At 33.0% G+C, this 19,178-nt stretch overlaps 1 protein-coding gene across 1 annotated transcript; it reads left to right on the top strand.

Annotated features, from left to right (window-relative positions):
* The first annotated feature begins 10,890 nt into the window (after nucleotides 1-10,890).
* Nucleotides 10,891-16,894, top strand: LOC147069265 (thialysine N-epsilon-acetyltransferase-like). Its single transcript, XM_085951236.1, has 4 exons — nucleotides 10,891-11,056; nucleotides 11,131-11,182; nucleotides 13,022-13,233; nucleotides 15,932-16,894. The coding sequence occupies exons 1-4, from the start codon at nucleotides 10,991-10,993 to the stop codon at nucleotides 16,100-16,102; spliced, it is 501 nt and encodes a 166-aa protein (XP_085807362.1). The 5' UTR covers nucleotides 10,891-10,990; the 3' UTR covers nucleotides 16,103-16,894.
* The last annotated feature ends 2,284 nt before the right edge of the window (nucleotides 16,895-19,178 follow it).

Below are 19,178 nucleotides of genomic sequence, written 5' to 3'. Positions count from 1 at the left end.
TTATAATTAAAACACTGTGATAAATTATGCATTAATTTATTGACTGTTTGTATTACGTAACTATTTGAATTATTCAATGTTAATTAAAAATATTTTTAACAATTAATTATCAGGCAATTGCAATTTAAAAAAAGGCGGCAATTTTGATTGCAGAACGTGGTGTTGCCTCACTAACTTATTACTTTTTCACTGTCATGGCTATTCTGATCTATTAAATGGCATTTTGACATTATTTTGATTTAACATAACTCGACATTACCTGTATCTCGGCCAATGATAAATACCTAGGTGAAATTTTACTATTTGTACATTGTTAAAAACATGTAAATATTATTATAATTATTAGTTGTGTAACTATACTAAAAATGGTAAAATTATGTATATTTAATCATGTAACTTTCGTTAAAAAAATTCATGTTAATATTTATTGAATTTTATTGATGACTGCAGAAAAAAAACATTATAACAATTTAAAAAAACCGAACAAAGAATCATGTTTCTTTGAGACAGTTTTGAATTAAGCCAATGAAGATAATCAGCGCCAATTTCACACCGTGACCAAATTACCAAATTTTGACTTAAAAACATTATTTTTGCATTTGAAAAATAATTTTAATTCTTCTTTTCTTTTGCCATATCCGCCCCTTAACTGGAGCATATGGACACCACGCGGCGCCTCCAAGAATCCCTGTCGCTCGCCAGTCTTCTTGCTTCGTTCCAGGTCAAACCAGCATCCCGTAGCTCCGCCGTATACACTCTGTAGATTGTATTTAGCGGCCTTCCAGGACGCCGGAATCCGGTCGGCTTGAAGAACAGGCAAACCAGGTTGAAGTTCTCTTCTGGCATCCGCAGCACGTGGCCGAGCCAGGTCCAACGTCGCCTCTTCACTTTCAGCGTGATGAGAGGCTGCTTGGTGCATTCTCTTATCTCCTTGTTGCTCCTAAAGTCATACCACTGCACACCCAGTATTCGTCGCAAACATCTGTTTTCGAAGCTCAGTATACGGTTGCTCTGAGCCTTTGTAAGGTGCCATGATTCGCTACCGTAAAGCAGCACCGTCAGAATGCAAGCGTCGAATAGGCGGCATTTTAATAGACCATTTATTTTATTCAACGAATAAGACACAAGATTTCAGAATGTAACATTCTATTGAACATACGTAATGTGAAAACATCTCATGCATTAACTCATTAGAAAAAAAATCTTTTTATGTGATATGAACCTTTAACCGCTGTATTTGTGTCAGTGTGCTTTTCCAATTAAGCTACTGGCATTCTACTTAAATACGATGATTTTAACTAGTAGTTATTACATAAAACGCTTATCGAATTCCCGTTGGGTGTCGTATTTTTCTAAAAAGATTTTTTCTAGTGGGTAATATGCATGAGATGTTTTCAAATAATATAGAAAATAGATCAATCCAATGCCAGCATGAAAATAGTAGGAAAAAACTACAATATTATGAATCAATTTCGTCAGTGAAAAATCAAGACTAAGAAATTTTTAAATTAAACGTTTGCATCACCACCAAATAATGTATAACCTTTTTCTTCTTGGTCGTACCCTCATGGCTGAGGATCGTGACCAACTTTGAATTTTGCAATCCTTGAGTGACCGAGACTTTCCATCCCTCTCGATCTTCCGCTTCTTTCATGGTAGAACGAATGGTGCCCCCAGTCAACTACTTTACTTGGTCGCTCCAGCGTGCCTACGCTCTTCTTCTACTTCACCTTTACCTGTCTCTCCAGGTTGTCTGGTCCGCACCAGGCAATATGTCCAAAAAACTGCAGAATGCGTTTCAGTCATTTTCTCGAGAGCCGTTCCTTTATCTGCAGTCTCTGGATGATTTACTGGTTCGTTCTGTGGTCTGTCCATGAAATACGAAGCATTCGCCGCCAACACCACATCTCGAAGGTATCAATTGCCTTCTGCTCCCTTGCCTTCAGGGTCCATGATTCGACACTGTATAAAAATATGGAGAACACTAATGTTTGCACAAGTATCCATAACCTTAATGTTATAGAACTCTTTATCAAGAAAACACAATTTTTCATGTTTTTTATACATTGCTCTATTTTCATAAACATTTTCAGCGCATCTATTCTATACACAAGACTGCTATCGGCAGCTATCGAGGATAGTTTTTGATATGTTTGTATCGAAGTATTATAATTTGTTACAATACGTTAGCCGTCTAAATAGTCAAAACTATCTATCTCGCTCTAAAATTTAGCACAGCCAAGAGAGGCGCTGTTAAAACATAGCACTTATTCTAATAATTACAACTAACTTATTGTAATTGTTACAATAAGTGCTAATACAGTTCTCTCTCAGTAATCCGCCACCCCAAAAACCAGACAAGTGTCCAATTAGTGAAAGCGGCGGATTATAGTGCATACATAAAAAAATATGGTAAAAATTAAAACAGGTATTTTGTAAAAATAGTTTTTTTTTGAGAAATTTGTACTAGCAAATTACGGTTTTATTTATAATCAAAATCGAGTATTTACTAAATTATATATATTTATAAACTAAGTTTATTAACTAAATATAAACAGTAAATCACTTGACACAACCAGTTGTTCAGTGAGACAGATATTCTTGAATGGCTTAGGATCCTGGCTTTCCCTATGACCAAAAGCTTCAGTTTGTGTGTCCCGGTTGCATTGGAGCACTGCATAATTGTGATGCGGTCCTTGGGCACTTTCCTCCATGGTACATTACTTTCTTCGCGATGAACGTACGTTTTACGAACGAGAAGTTTCCAAAATAAACCCGTCTCATGACTACTGAATAAAAATACATAAAATATAAATAAAATACCGGCGAATTATAGAGCTTGATTTTGTGCCTTCAACTAGTAAAAATAACGGTGGATTATAGTAGTTGTCGGATAATCGAGCGACGGATTACTGAGAGTGTACTGTACTTCGATACAAAAATATAAAAAACTACCCTGATAGCTGCTGATGGCGGCCGATAGTAGTTTTGTATATAGAATGGATGCGCAAGAACCATATGCAAACGTTGAGGACTGCTTGTATCTCACATTCTGACAGTTATCAATACATAACGTATTTACCAGAATGAAAGTATTGCTAACTATAAAAAATGATCACGTGATATATTATTTAGGAAATAATATTTGGTTTTTGTATTATAGGGGTTTAAAAATATAAAATACTAATTAGTTACCTAGTTATTGCACAATAGTTGGCACCCCTGTATAAGCTATGCTGACTTATTCTAGTAGTTAAATTAATTGAGGGGCCGAGGATTAAATTAGTACAGGTGACATATAATTACAAAATGAGTTAAGAGCTGTTTTCATATCACTAAATACCAGTGGCGAAGAGTGGAGGTAGGCTGTTAAGATCCGCTATAAATAGTGTACACTAAACTTTGTCAGTCATTCGTAGTTGTTTTCATTAAAATAAGACTACAATTTACAGATAGTGTTGGTTCATTTTTAAAATTCAATTAAACCCTGCGAAACCAAGACATAATAGATAATAGTTAAGAAATACATGTCTATCTATAAAATATCTAAAATTATGCAATTAAGTTATACATAACTTTGAATATTTTATAGATAGAATAATATTGTTTATCTATTATATTTTGGTTTAGGCAGGGCTTAAGGCTATACCTCAGTCGAGGCATGGTCTAAAAAGATCGTGGCTAGGCAATGCGCGGATTGCGGGTCACGGGTGCAAATGACGCATGCCAAACGAAATATAATTTGTCATATAAATCCAACATGCGTCCATTTAATGTTTTGTTTATTGTTCTATTAGTAACAATAATAATATATTCATTGACATGTTTTCTTTTTCAAGTAAATGGGTAACGTTTTTACTCATCTTTACACGATTTAAGAATTAATACCCCCGTCGCCATCACGAAACAAATTGACGTATTCACACCTCCACGTTCGCTCTCCGAATGCTAGCGAGTCCAAAATTTCGTCGCGCCTATAGTTGAAAATTTTTGCTGTTTCACAGATGTATCGTATTAATGAATTTAAAAAAATGAATCAATAATATGTGTAATATGCATTCGTAATCCAAGGAAAACAAATAAGTATGAATGAAAAAGTGTGCACAATTTTGTCGTATTGCTCAAAATATACCAAAACTATTACGGTTCTGTTTAGGCAGGGTTTAATTGAATTTTAAAAACTAACCAGCACCATCTGCAATTAATTATTGTAGTCTTAGTTGAATGAAAACAAATAAGTAAGACTGACAAAGTTTAACGTGCACTATTTATGTTGGATTAACAGATTACGACCGTATTAGGAAGCTCACAGCTTCAATTCAATCCGTTACTGAATTGTGCCGGAAAATATAAATTAATATGTATTTCCCACGACTCGAGGAAACGGTTCATAATGACATTCGACGATCGGGAGACGTTTTGTGTAATTTGCAAGCACAAAACAAGAGAATGAAACATTTTCTTAAAATAAATAACTATAATTTAGACTGAATTTGTTTATTTGTACATATTATGTTATTAAATCAGTCGTACTATGAGAAATTAATCATTTTGTACAAAATAGCATGTAATTTTATGTATAAAACAAACTATTTGACATTGTTTAATATAGGTAGGAATAGATATACCATCATAAATCGTCCGGTGTTCGAATATGGAACTAAGCCCATAATAATTACAAGATAAAAAGAACTTTTTATATACAACGTTTTTAAATTTTCTGTTGAATCATATAAACTTGACTTGACTAGAATTTGTACTTGATAGAAATAATACTGAAATGTCATTTTGATTTCCATAGTAACGCACGTATATATTAATAATTTAGTTGCTAGTACCCCAGACCCTTAGCAACCAATAATAGTTGATTGGATTACGGATTTCTTCCGAAATAACTTTTCATACAAAACAGAATTAACTGAAAATGAATTCAATTCTGCTTAAAGATGGCTAAAAGTATTAAAAGAATGCATTGGCATCGTGATCTAAAAATATTCTAAAAGTTTCAAATGTCTAGCTAGTCGGGAAGTTCGTTAAAAATCAATTACAAGATTGTACTGGAAAAACAACCACCGGACAAATAAGAATACGACCTAATAAAAATGTTGTAAAAACTAACAGTATTGAATAATATCGTCTATGTAAGTTCAGTACCGTGGAAGAACCATTTGTCAAAATGTTCAGGAGGGACAAAAAACCTTGCAATTTCGTCAATAAAAAAGATAAAAAATAAAATAAAATGCAGTTTATTGTGTCTTCCTCTTTTATATTAGAAAATATATATTTACTATCATACACATACGCGGTATTGCCATAGGATTATTTTGTAAATCAGTTGGGCCTTACGCGGTATTGCCGCAATTCTCCGCTCGACCGCTGTCTTGGATTTAGGGATGCAGTCTTGCTTGCTTCTTCAGTATGGATAATTCATACGCTGTATTGATTTTAACTGAGTGCAAGTAGTCTATTGGTCAATTTCAAAATTTGAATGCACCAATCAATGCGGCTTGTGCCGTTTAAACGAAAGCGCCAAAAATACGTATTTTGAACATATTGGCTCATACACGGTATTGAACTTACATAGACTATATGTAAAATGTTAGCATATGTGGCGTCCTCACTCAGCGGACAATTTATACTGGTGGATCTATAATATAATCATTCAAACATGAATACATTTTGTACTTAAGAAATTACTAAAATTAAACCGTGGAATATACTGTCATATTATTTCCTACTATAGATTTAATTATGAACAAACACAAAACTATAATAATTATTTGATACAGTGAGCTTGAAGTCTTGTTTCACTCTACAGTACAGTAGAACCTCGATATAACGGATGGAAAATAATTAAAAAAAACATTGTGTTAATGTTATACATGTTGAAATCCAAGTGTCACCACGTGTACACAATGTTCTGCGCATGATAATCACTTCATACCTCTAACACTCGAATTCAAGTCGTCCTGGTAGTAGATTGAATGTAGTACTGACGTTTACAACGCTGGCCGCTAATTCACATGGCTGCATAGCAGTTTAATTTGTTTATTCGAAGTGAATGGATGCATTTTATTACTCCTTTTAATAAGTTTACAATGATATTGATAATAGAAGTAGATGAAGGTGACCCTGTGTATCACATTACGACTGAAAGTGAAGTAGCAGATGACGTTATGATCTTGGAAAATGAGAATGGAAGTGAAGATGGCGAGTGAGAAGAAATAACACACTCAAAAACAAAGTTATCAGTAATAAGATCGCATCTCGACGATCTAATAACATTTTATTGACAATTCGTGAGATAACGAAAATTCTACTATATTAGTGAGATATCCAGGGTTCCAGTGGCTAGCTCAGGTGTCGATAGAACCCCGGATTCACAAAAAAAATTAAACGAAAGAAATTAAATAAAAAAAGGTCTTTCTTGTTCGTAACGTGGTCTTATATTTTTCATCTTTAGTTTTACAAGTTTATTTTCGGGTTTTTACAGTTTCAGCCATCAGGTCCGTATGCTTTGAACAAAGGACGCTCACTAACTTTTCTCTCGGGGTTCCCTTTTTTGAAATTCCTCTGAACCCACGCCGGCTCACCAAAGAGCTCTCGTGATTGGCCAAATCCGATCGGATGATCTTTGGATTCGGCGAATCACGGGGCTGACTTCGGCGCCGGCGCGCGTAGATTTTAGCGTTGCGCAATGCGCGGGAAAATTATAATATTTAAATTCTTACTTAGATATTTTATTTAGTCTTAAAATTGTCTCTTTCATCCATCATCATTTATACTTTATTAAAATTATCTTAATTACACCTCCGCCCAGTAAGTGATTTTCACGCACGGGACGAAGGCCTTTACTTATGAATAAAATATTTACGTAGTTGAGCAAGGAATCAGATTAGATGTTTTATGAAGCCGTTTTTAGAGGTTAGGGTTACATTTCGGCTTATAAAATTATTAAATGATTATTTTACACCGGGAGAAGCCCGCCTGTAACAGGGATGTGTCATTAGGTACACACATTTTCGTAATTTTAGAGCTGATTATTAAAAAATAGTAGTTTTCAAAAGTGCAAACAAAACTTTATTATTTTTTTAAAGCGGGATTACCGAAATCGAACACCACAACAGTTGTGTCTAGATATATCCGAAGATGAATAAACAGGATTTTGTTTGTGTTTTTATATAACGGACACCCTCTCACCTGCATCAGTTCGTTATATCGAGATTCTACTGTAGTATAAAATAATGAAGTGAGACCTATGCAGCGTCTGATCTCACTGCTTCTAAGGAAAATCGAGCGCATGGATAGTAATAATATTGATTAAAGTTGATATACTTTAATTTCTTTATGGTTCAGATTGTCTTTTTGCTGCTGAACTAAAAACTCCCATCATCATCATCAGGGGCGCGACAACCCGGTGTGGGTCCTGGCCTCCTCCAACAGCTCCTTTCATCTGTCCCTATCCAGTGTGGCCGTTTTCCAATTAGGTACCCCCAGAATACGGCAGTCACTGGCAGCTCCATCCAACCAGCGAATCTTTGGCCTCCCTCTTCTTCTACGTCCTATTGGATTGCTGGACATCACTCTCTTTGCCGGTTCATTGTCATTCATACGGTGCACATGACCTAGCCATCGCAGTCTCCCAATCTTAATTGATTGAACTGCGCTGCAATCTTCGTACAGCCCGTAGAGCTCAGCATTATATCTTCTCCTCCAATTGGTGCCATCCCTGATCGGTCCATATATACGGCGGAGAATTTTTCTTTCAAAGATGTTCAGGGCTCGTTCATTTCGCAGAGTTAATGTCCTGGTTTCCGATGCGTAGGTGAGCACTAGCTTTACAAGTGTCTTGTAAAGAGTGCTTTTAGTTCGGCGAGATAGCATGCGGGACTTAAAATGTCTTAACAGGCCAAAGTAGCATTTATTCGCAAAACTCCTATGTATTTAAAAATGCACTTTGAATTTGCAAGGTAATTGGATATCCCCCACGTCGTTTATAAGCGTCGTATATAAGTCATATAAGCGTCGTCCTATAATTCAAATTCAAATCCTGGGTCTGGCAAGTACACGTATTGTTTTTCAATTTGTGTACGAGTCAGAGTATGGACCTAATAGGTTGAGCAAGTGGCTGACATCCATTTCTCGTGAAAAAACAAAATCTGTTTAAACAAACCTCTACTCTGTGGAGGCCCATATGATCTTATTGGACCGGACATGGACGTGGAGAATTGGATGTCATTCGAAATAGTGTGCTAATTTTTTAGTTGTTTCATGTGACGTTAAACGACTCCATACTAATTTTATAAATCGTCATCTCTTTGTAGCAAATAGATACTTTGGGTACATTATTATGTCAATATCGTTTCACAGTGTAATGTGTGAAAGTGTTCACCGTTTAATAAATACGATGTGTTTGTTTTAAATTATTGTAAATAATAGCATTTAATATATTAAGTTAAAAATAATTATTATTATATTAATTAAGTTATAGGTGTTTTCTTTTACTAAGCATATTCAATATAATATTAATAGGTATCGAATAAATAAAATAAAAAAACATTGGAGGAGTTTTATTAATGGGTAACATTCTAGAAAAATCACCATATCCTAATTATATAATAAGTGTTTCGAATCCCGCAACTGTACCATAATATGTTGTTTTGTACTGTTGTTTTTGAATCCAAGGTGTAGATCCAATCATGTTCGGAAACTTGTAAGTATGCAGTTAGCCGTATCACACTCCACCGTGAAATATATTATGGTTGTATATTAAAGACCGTCCAACCTCTTTGGGTCGTATAGTACTGACATAAAATTCATGTTTAAATAAGACACGGTTCTTGTCGGTTTAAACTTTACAGGAAGCCAGGAGCAATCAAATTTTGAAAGGCTTACATTCTTGAATTTTGCCAGAATCAGCTATGAAAATTGAATTAATGGTCATATTGAATCTAATAAAATTGGAGACAGTATAGTACACGGTAATCTCTCTCACGGCGAACTGTGCCACGGTGAAATGTTTTACGTACAATTTCCATGTAACCAGATCCAATGGACTGAGAGGGGTTGGCAAACCGCGGGTCTTGGGGTATTCACAGTGGTAGGATATCACACAGTGGCAAAGATTCCATACTAGGCGATTATTTAAACTTTAAAGATTACATTCTTAAGAAAATTATTTTTTAAATGCATTTTGACATATTTATAATAATCACTTGATTATTTTATATTCTATAAAAATAATTTAATTTGACAGATGTCATATATGTAGGAATGTATTATACAGATTACAATACAATCTGCAAAGGTCGCAATTAAGTATGACGCCTTTAGCATAGTGGTCTATGTGCGTGGGCGCGTTGCCCGAGAGATGCAGGTTCGATTCCTGCGGTGCCTTACTTGTTTCAAAAAGAATTTTTCTATTGGTTATAATATATTTTCTCAGAAGTATATTCAAAATTATGTACGTTTAATAATTATAATGTTACATTCTTAAATCTTGTGAATTATTCGTTGAATAAAAAAAATAGTTCATTAAAAACATAAGTTAGTTTTCTGAAATGTTTATTTTCGCGATTTAAATATTTATTTTGAATATTCAATTTCAATTTATTTATCTTTTAACATATTGTGGACATTACAAATTATAAGTTTAAGACGTTCATAACATGACATTTAGAAACAAAGATATATAAAACAGTATTACATAAAAAAAGAGATAGATCAGTAGATAAATTAGATAGGTACAAGGAAGTACACCGGATGAGTTAAGCAGACCCTATTTTAAGAATTTATAAAACAACGTCTACCTAAACTCATTCTCACGTAGGTGGAATATATCAACACCCGAAGCAATTTCGTTGAATATAGTTATCGCCCTCCCAATTGGCATTACCAGTGGCAGGTTGGTTCTGCACCTTGGGAGAATAAACAACTGATGGTCTCTATTTCTAAGATAGTTATCAGGAACACACAGGTCAACACTGCCCAGAATGGCAGAGTTCTCAATGTGTCATCGAAAAAAAAATGAGTTGTACTATCATTAAAAAACAAAGTGGATAAAATCAATGCTTTGAATGAGGTGGCTCAGGATGCTTATTGTCTAATAAATATGGCGTCGGCACCTCAACGATCTCGGATATAAAATAAACAAAGTGAAGAAATTGAAGAATGCCCACGGTGACCGCGCGGCTTAAGCGTTGGACTATAATGCCGTGGGTCCCAGGTTCGAATCCTGGGTCTGGCAAGTACACATATTGTTTTTCAATTTGTGGGTGTCAGGGTATGGACATAATAGGTTGAGCAAGTGGCTGACATCCATTTCTCGTAAAAAACAAAATCTGACAATAAAAACCTCTACTCTGCTGAGGCCCATGTGATCCTATTAGGATCGGACATGGTCGAAAGAAGAAAAAAGAAGAAGAAATTACAGTTTACGAATTGCATAATGTCCAAGGCAGCTTAGAGTGAAACAAAATGAAGAAGTTGAGCAGTGTATTTTGATGTGGTTCATTCAAAAGCACCGTTATTATGTGAAAAAGTGAGATTTTTTAACTAAAGATTGAATGGAGATTCAAACTTCACACTTTTACATACACGTCGAAGGTATTTTTGGAGAAAAATTACTATGACGAGGAGTTTTTCTATAATGCTGAAAATCGATGTTTTTTAAAATATAAAAAATATTAAAACTATGAATTAGTCAAAAATCTCTATGACAAAACCAAATTTTAATATTGTGATTATGAAAATAATATTATTAGCCGAAAACGAATCAGTACGGAAACAAACCATAAGGCATTAAAAATATAGAAGTTTTAGAAAAAGCTTTTAAAATTATGAAATAGATGTCACTGTAAATTACCTTTTCTTTATCGTCAGGAATTTATTATTTTAATATTGACTTTTGTCCGATGACGTCTGTGCTAGGATTATAGATAAGGAAAATTAGAATAGGCGTTTGCAGTACTGATATAATTATTCATCGAAAATGTCGTCCTTTAGAATAAGAAAAGCCGTTCGAGGAGATATGAAACGAGTCCACGAGATGATAGTGGTAAATAAACTTTCCTTCTCTAATATCCACACTCACTTCAATATTCTTTATGTTGATTATAATAACTGTTACAGGAATTGGCAACCTACGAAGACGAGCCGGACGGAGTGAAGATTGCATGTGAAGGTATTCATTGTTGAGATAATTAGATATAGCGATTAAATAACCCCTTTTTAATTTAATGTTATTAATTTTATGCTATTAATACATAACCTCTACCGGTGACAGCTTTTCCTACGTATTTCTGTCTTCTGACAGTTGAAACCAGTGTTGCCATTGCTTTATTGCCAGTAAAATAAATAAGAAATGGCAATATTAAATTTGATACTCAGTCCGATATTGATACTTACTATTACAAAATCAATAATAATATTATTTTAAAAAAATCTTGAACTTATGAAGCCCTAATAAAAATTTAATTTGCATGCATTTTTTGTAAGTGTATCAATTTCAATTTTCTTAAAATATGACATGGGTGTTTATTGATTTAATGGAAATCAGTCAATGTCATATTATTATTGTTTTGTTGAGAATAGTCCTTATAATAGGAATCTGGAAAACATATCAGAAACATAGGTATAACTTAAAAATTATGTAATCGCTAATCGCCATATTATATTTGAGCAAATATCTTGATATTAATTATTTTTACTTTGATTTTATGAAATTGAAAATAAGGAAGGGGTGAAGGTCTACTGGCCTGGACCGCCCCCCAGAATGCAACAAAATCATAATTATTTAGGACAGGTGAATGGAATATTACTTACAGTGGTGATATTGAAAGAAATAATGTTTGCTTTTAATCCTTTCCACGCGGACAGTACACCTGTTGTATACTAATTAATTGGCCATTCGATATAATTAGCATGTTATTTAAATGCGGTAATCAAATAGTAATTAAATGCTCCGCAGTCAACATATTGTGGCGTGTCTACGTTATGTAATTCAATTATTACATAATCCTCTTCTCTATAAACGTCGTAAATTATTATTTCATGGTCTTTCCATTGATTTATTATATTATAGGATAGGCTTTTAGATAATAATGTACTTACATAGATTTGATGCAACACATTTTCTGACAGTTCATTCGGAAACATTCATTGGTCGGTGTATTGGTATTAAACGGTATGTAGCCAATCAAATATTGACTGTTTACTAAGGAGTGGTTTTCATCGAATGAGATTTTATATCGGGTTTGCCCAAACTGATGGTGGGCAATGTACGTTTCTCATTTTGTCCTGTATTTTACCACGTTTTTCTTAGCTCAGTTATAGCTAAATTATACAACCTTTTACTCATTCGAGCTCAGAGTTGCAAGGATAAATAAACATTATATTTTTTAAACACACTCAAATAGTAACAATAACATATCAATTTTTGGGTAACCGGACAAAACAGAACAGCCAGGGGAAAAATGAAACATTCATTTTTGTGGAATCTATTTAGGTTAGGATAGATTAGGTTAGGTCATTATTTCGTTGTACCTAGTCACCCAATCATTTTGAATATATTATATCGAATAAGATGAGATATTGTAAGCTTGCCGGCAACACCAAGTCCCATTTATTTGAGGCTTTCTAGCGATTAGGAATTCAGAAATTAAGTATATAAATTGATTTATTATGGCGTATTGAAAATCTGTGCTATTAAAAATCTATCACCATAATAGAGAGTACAATTTCAATATTAAATTTATATTTTTCCTGAAAGGTCATAGTTATATTTATCGTTGTTCTGTTTTGTCATGTTCTGTTTTGTCACTGTTCTGTTTTGTTATGGAACCCAATTTTTGAATACGGAATGTTAGATTCTTAATTTTGATTTTGATAAACATCAGAAACATATTTATTAGAAAAATTCTAGAAATAAAAATTGCACCGAGTGGCGGAATTCGAATTATGTTTTTGAAGGTTTTCGAAATCATTCGGTGATTAATTATTGTCTGATTTGTTGTTTTTGAAGATTTGGAGAGAGATGGCTTCGACGTAGAGCATCCATACTTCTTCTGCTACGTGGCGGAGTGTACAAAGACCAAGAATCTGGTTGGATACTCCATGTGTAACTTCGCATACTCCAGTTGGACTGGCAGAGCGATGTACATTGAAGACTTCTATGTAATGTCAGAACTGAGGGGCGAAAAGCTGGGACATAGACTGTTTAAAGAAATGTGCAAGGTGACAAATATTATGATTATAGTTAGCAGCAAGATTGTAGGTAGAAGGAGGTTTTCTTTGCTATACAACTTCAGTCGCTCTATTCCAACTAGTTAACTTTATAACAATATTAACCTGAGATAACTCCGAAATGTTACAGAATAACCCTGTATCAGTAGCGAAGGGTGGAAGTAGGCTGTTAAGATCCGCCTTAAATAGTGCACATTAAACTTTGTTAGTCATACGTATTTGTTTTTATTGAACTAAGGTACAATTTACAGATGTATTGGTTAGTTTTTAAAAATCAATTAAACCCTGCCTAACCAAACCATAATTTTGGGCCATACGACAAAATTGTGCACACTTCTTCATTCATACATATTTGTTTTCGTTAGATTAAGAATACGTAAATTACACATATTGTTGGTTCGTTTTTTTAAAATTTATTGCCTAAACCAAACTATAATAGTTACAAAATATTATTCTATCTATAAAATATCGAAAGTTATATATGATTTAATTGCATAGTTTTAGATATTTTATAGATAGACGAGTATTTTTTGACTATTATGTATATTATGGCTTGGTTTCGTAGGGTTTAATTGAATTTTAAAAACTCATCAATACCATCTGAAAAGTGTAGTCTTATTTTAAAACAAATACGTATGACTGACAAAGTTTAGTGTGCACTATTTATGGCAGATCTTAACAGCCTACCTCCACCCTTCACCACTGCCCTGTATACAAAGCAGTTATCTAAATTACGAGCTAATATCTGTCAAATGAATGAAATAAAAATTGTAAAAAAATCATGTAAAATTCAATAATTGTTTATCTCATAGGCAAAATATTATATAAATAAAATGGACCTACTTACATACATTTAAGAAAACATTATTGATTGATTAAGGGGTTTGATTTTGCAACCTGCAGGGGCATTTTCACCAAATAAAAGGGTTAGCCTATCCTCAAACACGTTAAAACCTGGCATAGATTTTTCTAGTAAGGATATATTATAATATGACTGATCTGGCATTTTTTCCCAAAAAGCCCAGTTTCGTCCACATTAAAAATTTGTTGTGGCGGTAATCCTCATTTTTATGATTTCTGTTAGATTCTTGATAAAATTCATAGCTTCCTCTGTATCTGTTACTTTGATGTTGTGTAGTTTATTACGGCATTTAAATTTTTGAATTCGTCCGTGGCTTGCAGTGAATGCAATAGTATCAACAGTATCATCATTTTTACTCTTTATGTCTTCAAAAAGACTCAAGGCTTTATGCTGTATGAGCATAAGGCTTATTGGAATTTGTTGTTGCTGCCTATCTTCCATCCATATAACCAATATTTCCATTTCTTCTATTAATATTCCTCTTTTCTTGGTAATTATTGTAGATTGCATTACTATAAATTTTTTACATGATCCATAATATATAACAGGGATGGCGAACCTATGGCATGCGAGATGATTTTGCATGGCACGCGAATGTTTCATTTTGAAGTGAAAAGAAATTACTATTTTACATTATAATATTTAAAAAAATGTTTTACACATAAATATATCCTTAAGTACTTATTTATATAATATTTAAACATAATGACGACATAGTTATTTGTATTTTCTTCTGTTTTTCATATTATGTTTACCAATCGATGTGCAAACAGAAACGTCAAAATTCGTGCATAAATGACAAATCGCATTGTATAAAAAATAGCTGGCAAATCCTTTTCCAGAATAATCATTATGCTTAATGAAAATATTATACAACTGCATAGGTCGATCCATAGGATCGGGCAAGAATAAAAATATTCAATCTACAAACCTTATGCAATCTATTATCGGCAGTCATTCAAATATAATAACTGCTTGTTATTTTGCTTACAACATAATCTCTAAAAATGGAAAACCGTTCAGTGATGGAGAATATAATATGAAAGAAGAGTGGTTTAAATGCTTCCACGATCACTTTGAGAATTTTGAAAACAAGGAACAAAATATTCAAAGAATAAAGGTTATGTCTTCGGCTAAAAATACGACGAAAGACAGAATATCAAGAACTCAGTTGTAATTTTTAATCTATTTTAATCGAATTCTTAAAAACTATTTTTTTAGAAAACTGTTATTATTACTATTAACTGATATTGCTATAAATTCCCGAAACTTTTTGTCGGGTCTGCCGAATGGTTCGGTTCGAACAGGTTGGCTCAAACGAACATTGATACTAGAAAAACTGTTCTAACGCCGTTACAATAAAGGTGATATTGCTATAAATTCCCGATGCGTGATATCGCATAATGGGTATTGCGTGACGTCTACCTATGCACGTGCGAATGTCACTATGGGCGAATTTACTTGCTATCTACTGTATTGAGTGCGTTGTCCATTAATAATGTCATTGGGCACGTCAGACAGTTGAAAAATATTATTTGGGAAATTTTGGCACGCGTACGTAAAAAGGTTCGCCAACCCTGATATATAACATAATATTCTAGCACAGAGAAACAAACTGCAGCAAAAAGCATATTTTAAAAAATCGCGTATGTACGAATTCACGTAAGTCGAGGACTTATTGTATAAATAATAAATAACTTAAGTAGACTGTATCAATAAACTCTTCTGCAAAATATTTCAAATGTGAGGTAGAATAGTTCTGCATTCAGCTGACGAATTGCAATTACATAATGTTCTATGTTTGACGATTATATATTATCATTCCAGTTGGCCCGAGACCTGGGGTGTCACAGGATGGACTGGCACTGCCTGGTGGACAACGACATCGCCAAGAGATTCTACGAATCGCACGGAGCCTACGATCAATGTAAAGATGAGAAGAGGACTTGCTATAGAATACGCCACGAGGGTATTTTGGAAATTGCCAACTCCGATTAAGATAAAAATCCAGTAGAACGACTTCATCCAACGATGTTTTAAAATTGGCACGCCTTTACTACATAATTATAACAGTAGTGAAGGGTGGAGATAGGCTGTTGAGATCCGCCATAAATAGTGCACATTAAACTTTGTCAGTCATACGTATTTGTTTTTATTGAACTAAAATTAAAATTTACAGATGGTGTTGGTTAGTTTTTAAAAATCAATGAAAACCTGCCTAAACCAAACCAATAGTTTTGGTATACTTTGGGTGATACGAAAAAATTGTGCAAACTTTTTCATTCATACTTATTTGTTTTCGTTGAATTAAGAATACATATTACATAATATATTGTAGGTTAATTTTTTTAAAATTCATTAAGCCCTGCCTAAACCAAACTATAATACATAACAAATATTATTCTACCTCTAATATATTCAAAGTTATGTATGATTTAATTGCATAATTATTATAGAAATTTTATTAATAGACGAGTATTTTTTGACTATTATTTATTTTATTGTTTGGTTTCGCAGGATTTAATTAAATTGTAATCCGTAAATTGTAGTCTTATTTCAATGAAAACAAATACCTATAACTGACAAAGTTTGGTGCACACTATTTATGGCGGATCTTAACAGCCTTCCTCCACCCTTTGCCACTGACATAATATATAATATTATAAAATTCCATTTTACCAAGGCTACTAAGTTTTCCTGCTATACCAAAGATACCAAGTGTATTAAATTTATTTTCAAAAACAATATTACATTTAGGCTTACTATAGTAATTATATTTTTTCAAACTGGAACAAAAAAAAAATTAAAAATTAAAAAATTAAGAATTATTTATTGAATTAAAAAAAAACAAAAAATTTAAATTGAAAATAACTATGAATTGTCTAAACTAAATCAGATATTTTTTGATTGTAACCATTCATATTAATTGCTGATTTTAAGGAACGGCTTGTTATCGTTAAACCATTGTAGACAATCGGTGTCGATTTGACGCCGCCGTTAAACAAGTCATTCTGGGCAATAGGAGTCAACTTGGCACCGCTTGTCATTGGTAAAAAAATATTTTTTTATTTGTATTATTTATTTAATTTAATAAAACGCAAAATATTTTAGTACTTTTTCCACTTTTATTATATTTATTAAATCTGGACCGGTTTTGTCCAACTCAGAGGGACATTTTCAACTAAATAATCGAGCAATAGAAGCAGTATTAAACATAATTCTATTGGTCATTTTGTCCATCAAGTGGTAATAGCGTTTTTTATTTTTTATATCTTTGGGACCATGTCCGATCCTAATGGGATCATATGGGCCTCCAAAGTGTAGAGGTTTGTATTAACAGATTTTGTTTTTACGAGAAATGGATGTCAGCCACTTGCTCAACCTATTAGGTCCATACCCTGACTCACACACAAATTGAAAAACAATATGTGTACTTGCCTGACCCAGGATTCGAACCTGAGACCCACGGCGTGATAGTCCAACACTTAACGGCCCACATGCTCGTCGTAGGTAAAATTGAGTTTTAATTGTATTTTCAAACCATGATCCTGGACACTCCTTAAACGGTGTAGATAATCTATTTATATAATTTTGAAGCCTTATTATCCTTTACATTTATTTCAAACATTTGATGACTGCATAAAGTATTTTTGTTACATAAAATAGTATTCTTTTAAACCTCTCGCTCTAATGTTTTAGAATATAGTCATATTTCGTTACATGAATGTGCAGTGGAGCTTTTTTACATTTATTAATTTTTAATCGTATTTATAAAACCATTAGTATAATTTATAACGAGATAATTTTAGTAAAATATTTATGATAAAAAATTATATTGATAATCTCTGTGATCCCAAATTTGACAAGAATTAGGCATTTATTTTTCAAAAATAGGCAAGATTAACACATTTGAAGATGATTCTAAAGATATTCATACAATGCACATTCATGTACCGAAATATGACTATATTCTAAAACATTAGAGCGAGAGGTTTAAAAGAATACTATTTTATGTAACAAAAATACTTTATGCAGTCATCAAATGTTTAAAATAAATATAAAGGATAAGAAGGCTTCAAAATGAAATAAATAGATTATCTACAACGTTTAAGGAGTGTCCAGGATCATGGTTTGAAAATACAATAAAAACTCAATTTTGACCTACGACGAGCATGTCCCCCCTTAAGCCCATCGGCCACCGTTGGTCCTTTTATTTATATCAAATCAAGTTTCAATATTGGGACCATACCTAAAATAAATTGTGATATAAATAAAAATTATTTCAAGTTATAGGTACACATTTATATTTTTATAAAAATCAATGTTTTTTTAAAATAAATATAAAAAATATTAAAATGATGAATTAGTAAAAAATCTAAACGGTCAAAAATTGAAAACTTAACAAACTAAATTTAATAATAAATATAACCATAATATAGGTACTTATAATGTAATAATAAGATATTATGACTCTGCAACGAATTCACATTTTTTTAAAATAATTGTAAGCTTATCTTTGAATTAAAAAAAAAATGTTTTCAGATACATATTTATATAGTTAAAATTGTAAATTATCAAAAAAAAAACTCAAATTGCAAGCTTCGTATTTTTCCGCTAGGTTCTCTGCTGGCATGTCTCTCCCCCTTAATGAGTTATTATGAAATTTTAATATCCAATTTCATTAATTTAAATTTAATTGTTATTGACAAAATATTATTGGATGTATAATTCAATGTACTGGTAGATTACTTGTATCCAGCGGCGGCTCCTCTAATACCATGCAAGTGCAACGCACTGCCTGCATTTTTGAAGACATCGCTCAACTTTTCATTGTTATTCATACGTGTATCACTCACTTCGCGAAGTAGAACATGTAGCAGTATTATTAACAATTCTCCGTTCATGAGCGCAAAGCGATTGCGTCCAAATAGATTTTCAGTTTGCACAGGATTACAATGAGGTCATTGTATACTGCTTAAACGGTGGCCGAATGTTCCTGTAATGGCGTTTTGTGTAGAATTTTTTACACACTTTGAGATCGGCGCACGAAACGAAGGACTCTAGAAACAAAAAC

The sequence above is a fragment of the Rhyacophila brunnea genome, unplaced genomic scaffold, assembly GCF_057557595.1.
Source record: "Rhyacophila brunnea isolate RB1 unplaced genomic scaffold, BYU_Rbru_1.0 scaffold_24, whole genome shotgun sequence".
Taxonomy (NCBI): domain Eukaryota; kingdom Metazoa; phylum Arthropoda; class Insecta; order Trichoptera; family Rhyacophilidae; genus Rhyacophila; species Rhyacophila brunnea.
This window is presented reverse-complemented; position numbering and strand designations above follow the sequence as displayed.

Excerpts from the sequence above, each read along its gene's own strand:
- LOC147069265 (XM_085951236.1), top strand. The coding sequence starts at position 10,991 with ATGTCGTCCTTTAGAATAAGAAAAGCCGTTCGAGGAGATATGAAACGA. Across the intron at positions 11,183-13,021 it reads AGTGAAGATTGCATGTGAAG|ATTTGGAGAGAGATGGCTTC; the intron begins GTATTCATTGTT and ends TTGTTTTTGAAG. Across the intron at positions 13,234-15,931 it reads TGTTTAAAGAAATGTGCAAG|TTGGCCCGAGACCTGGGGTG; the intron begins GTGACAAATATT and ends TTATCATTCCAG.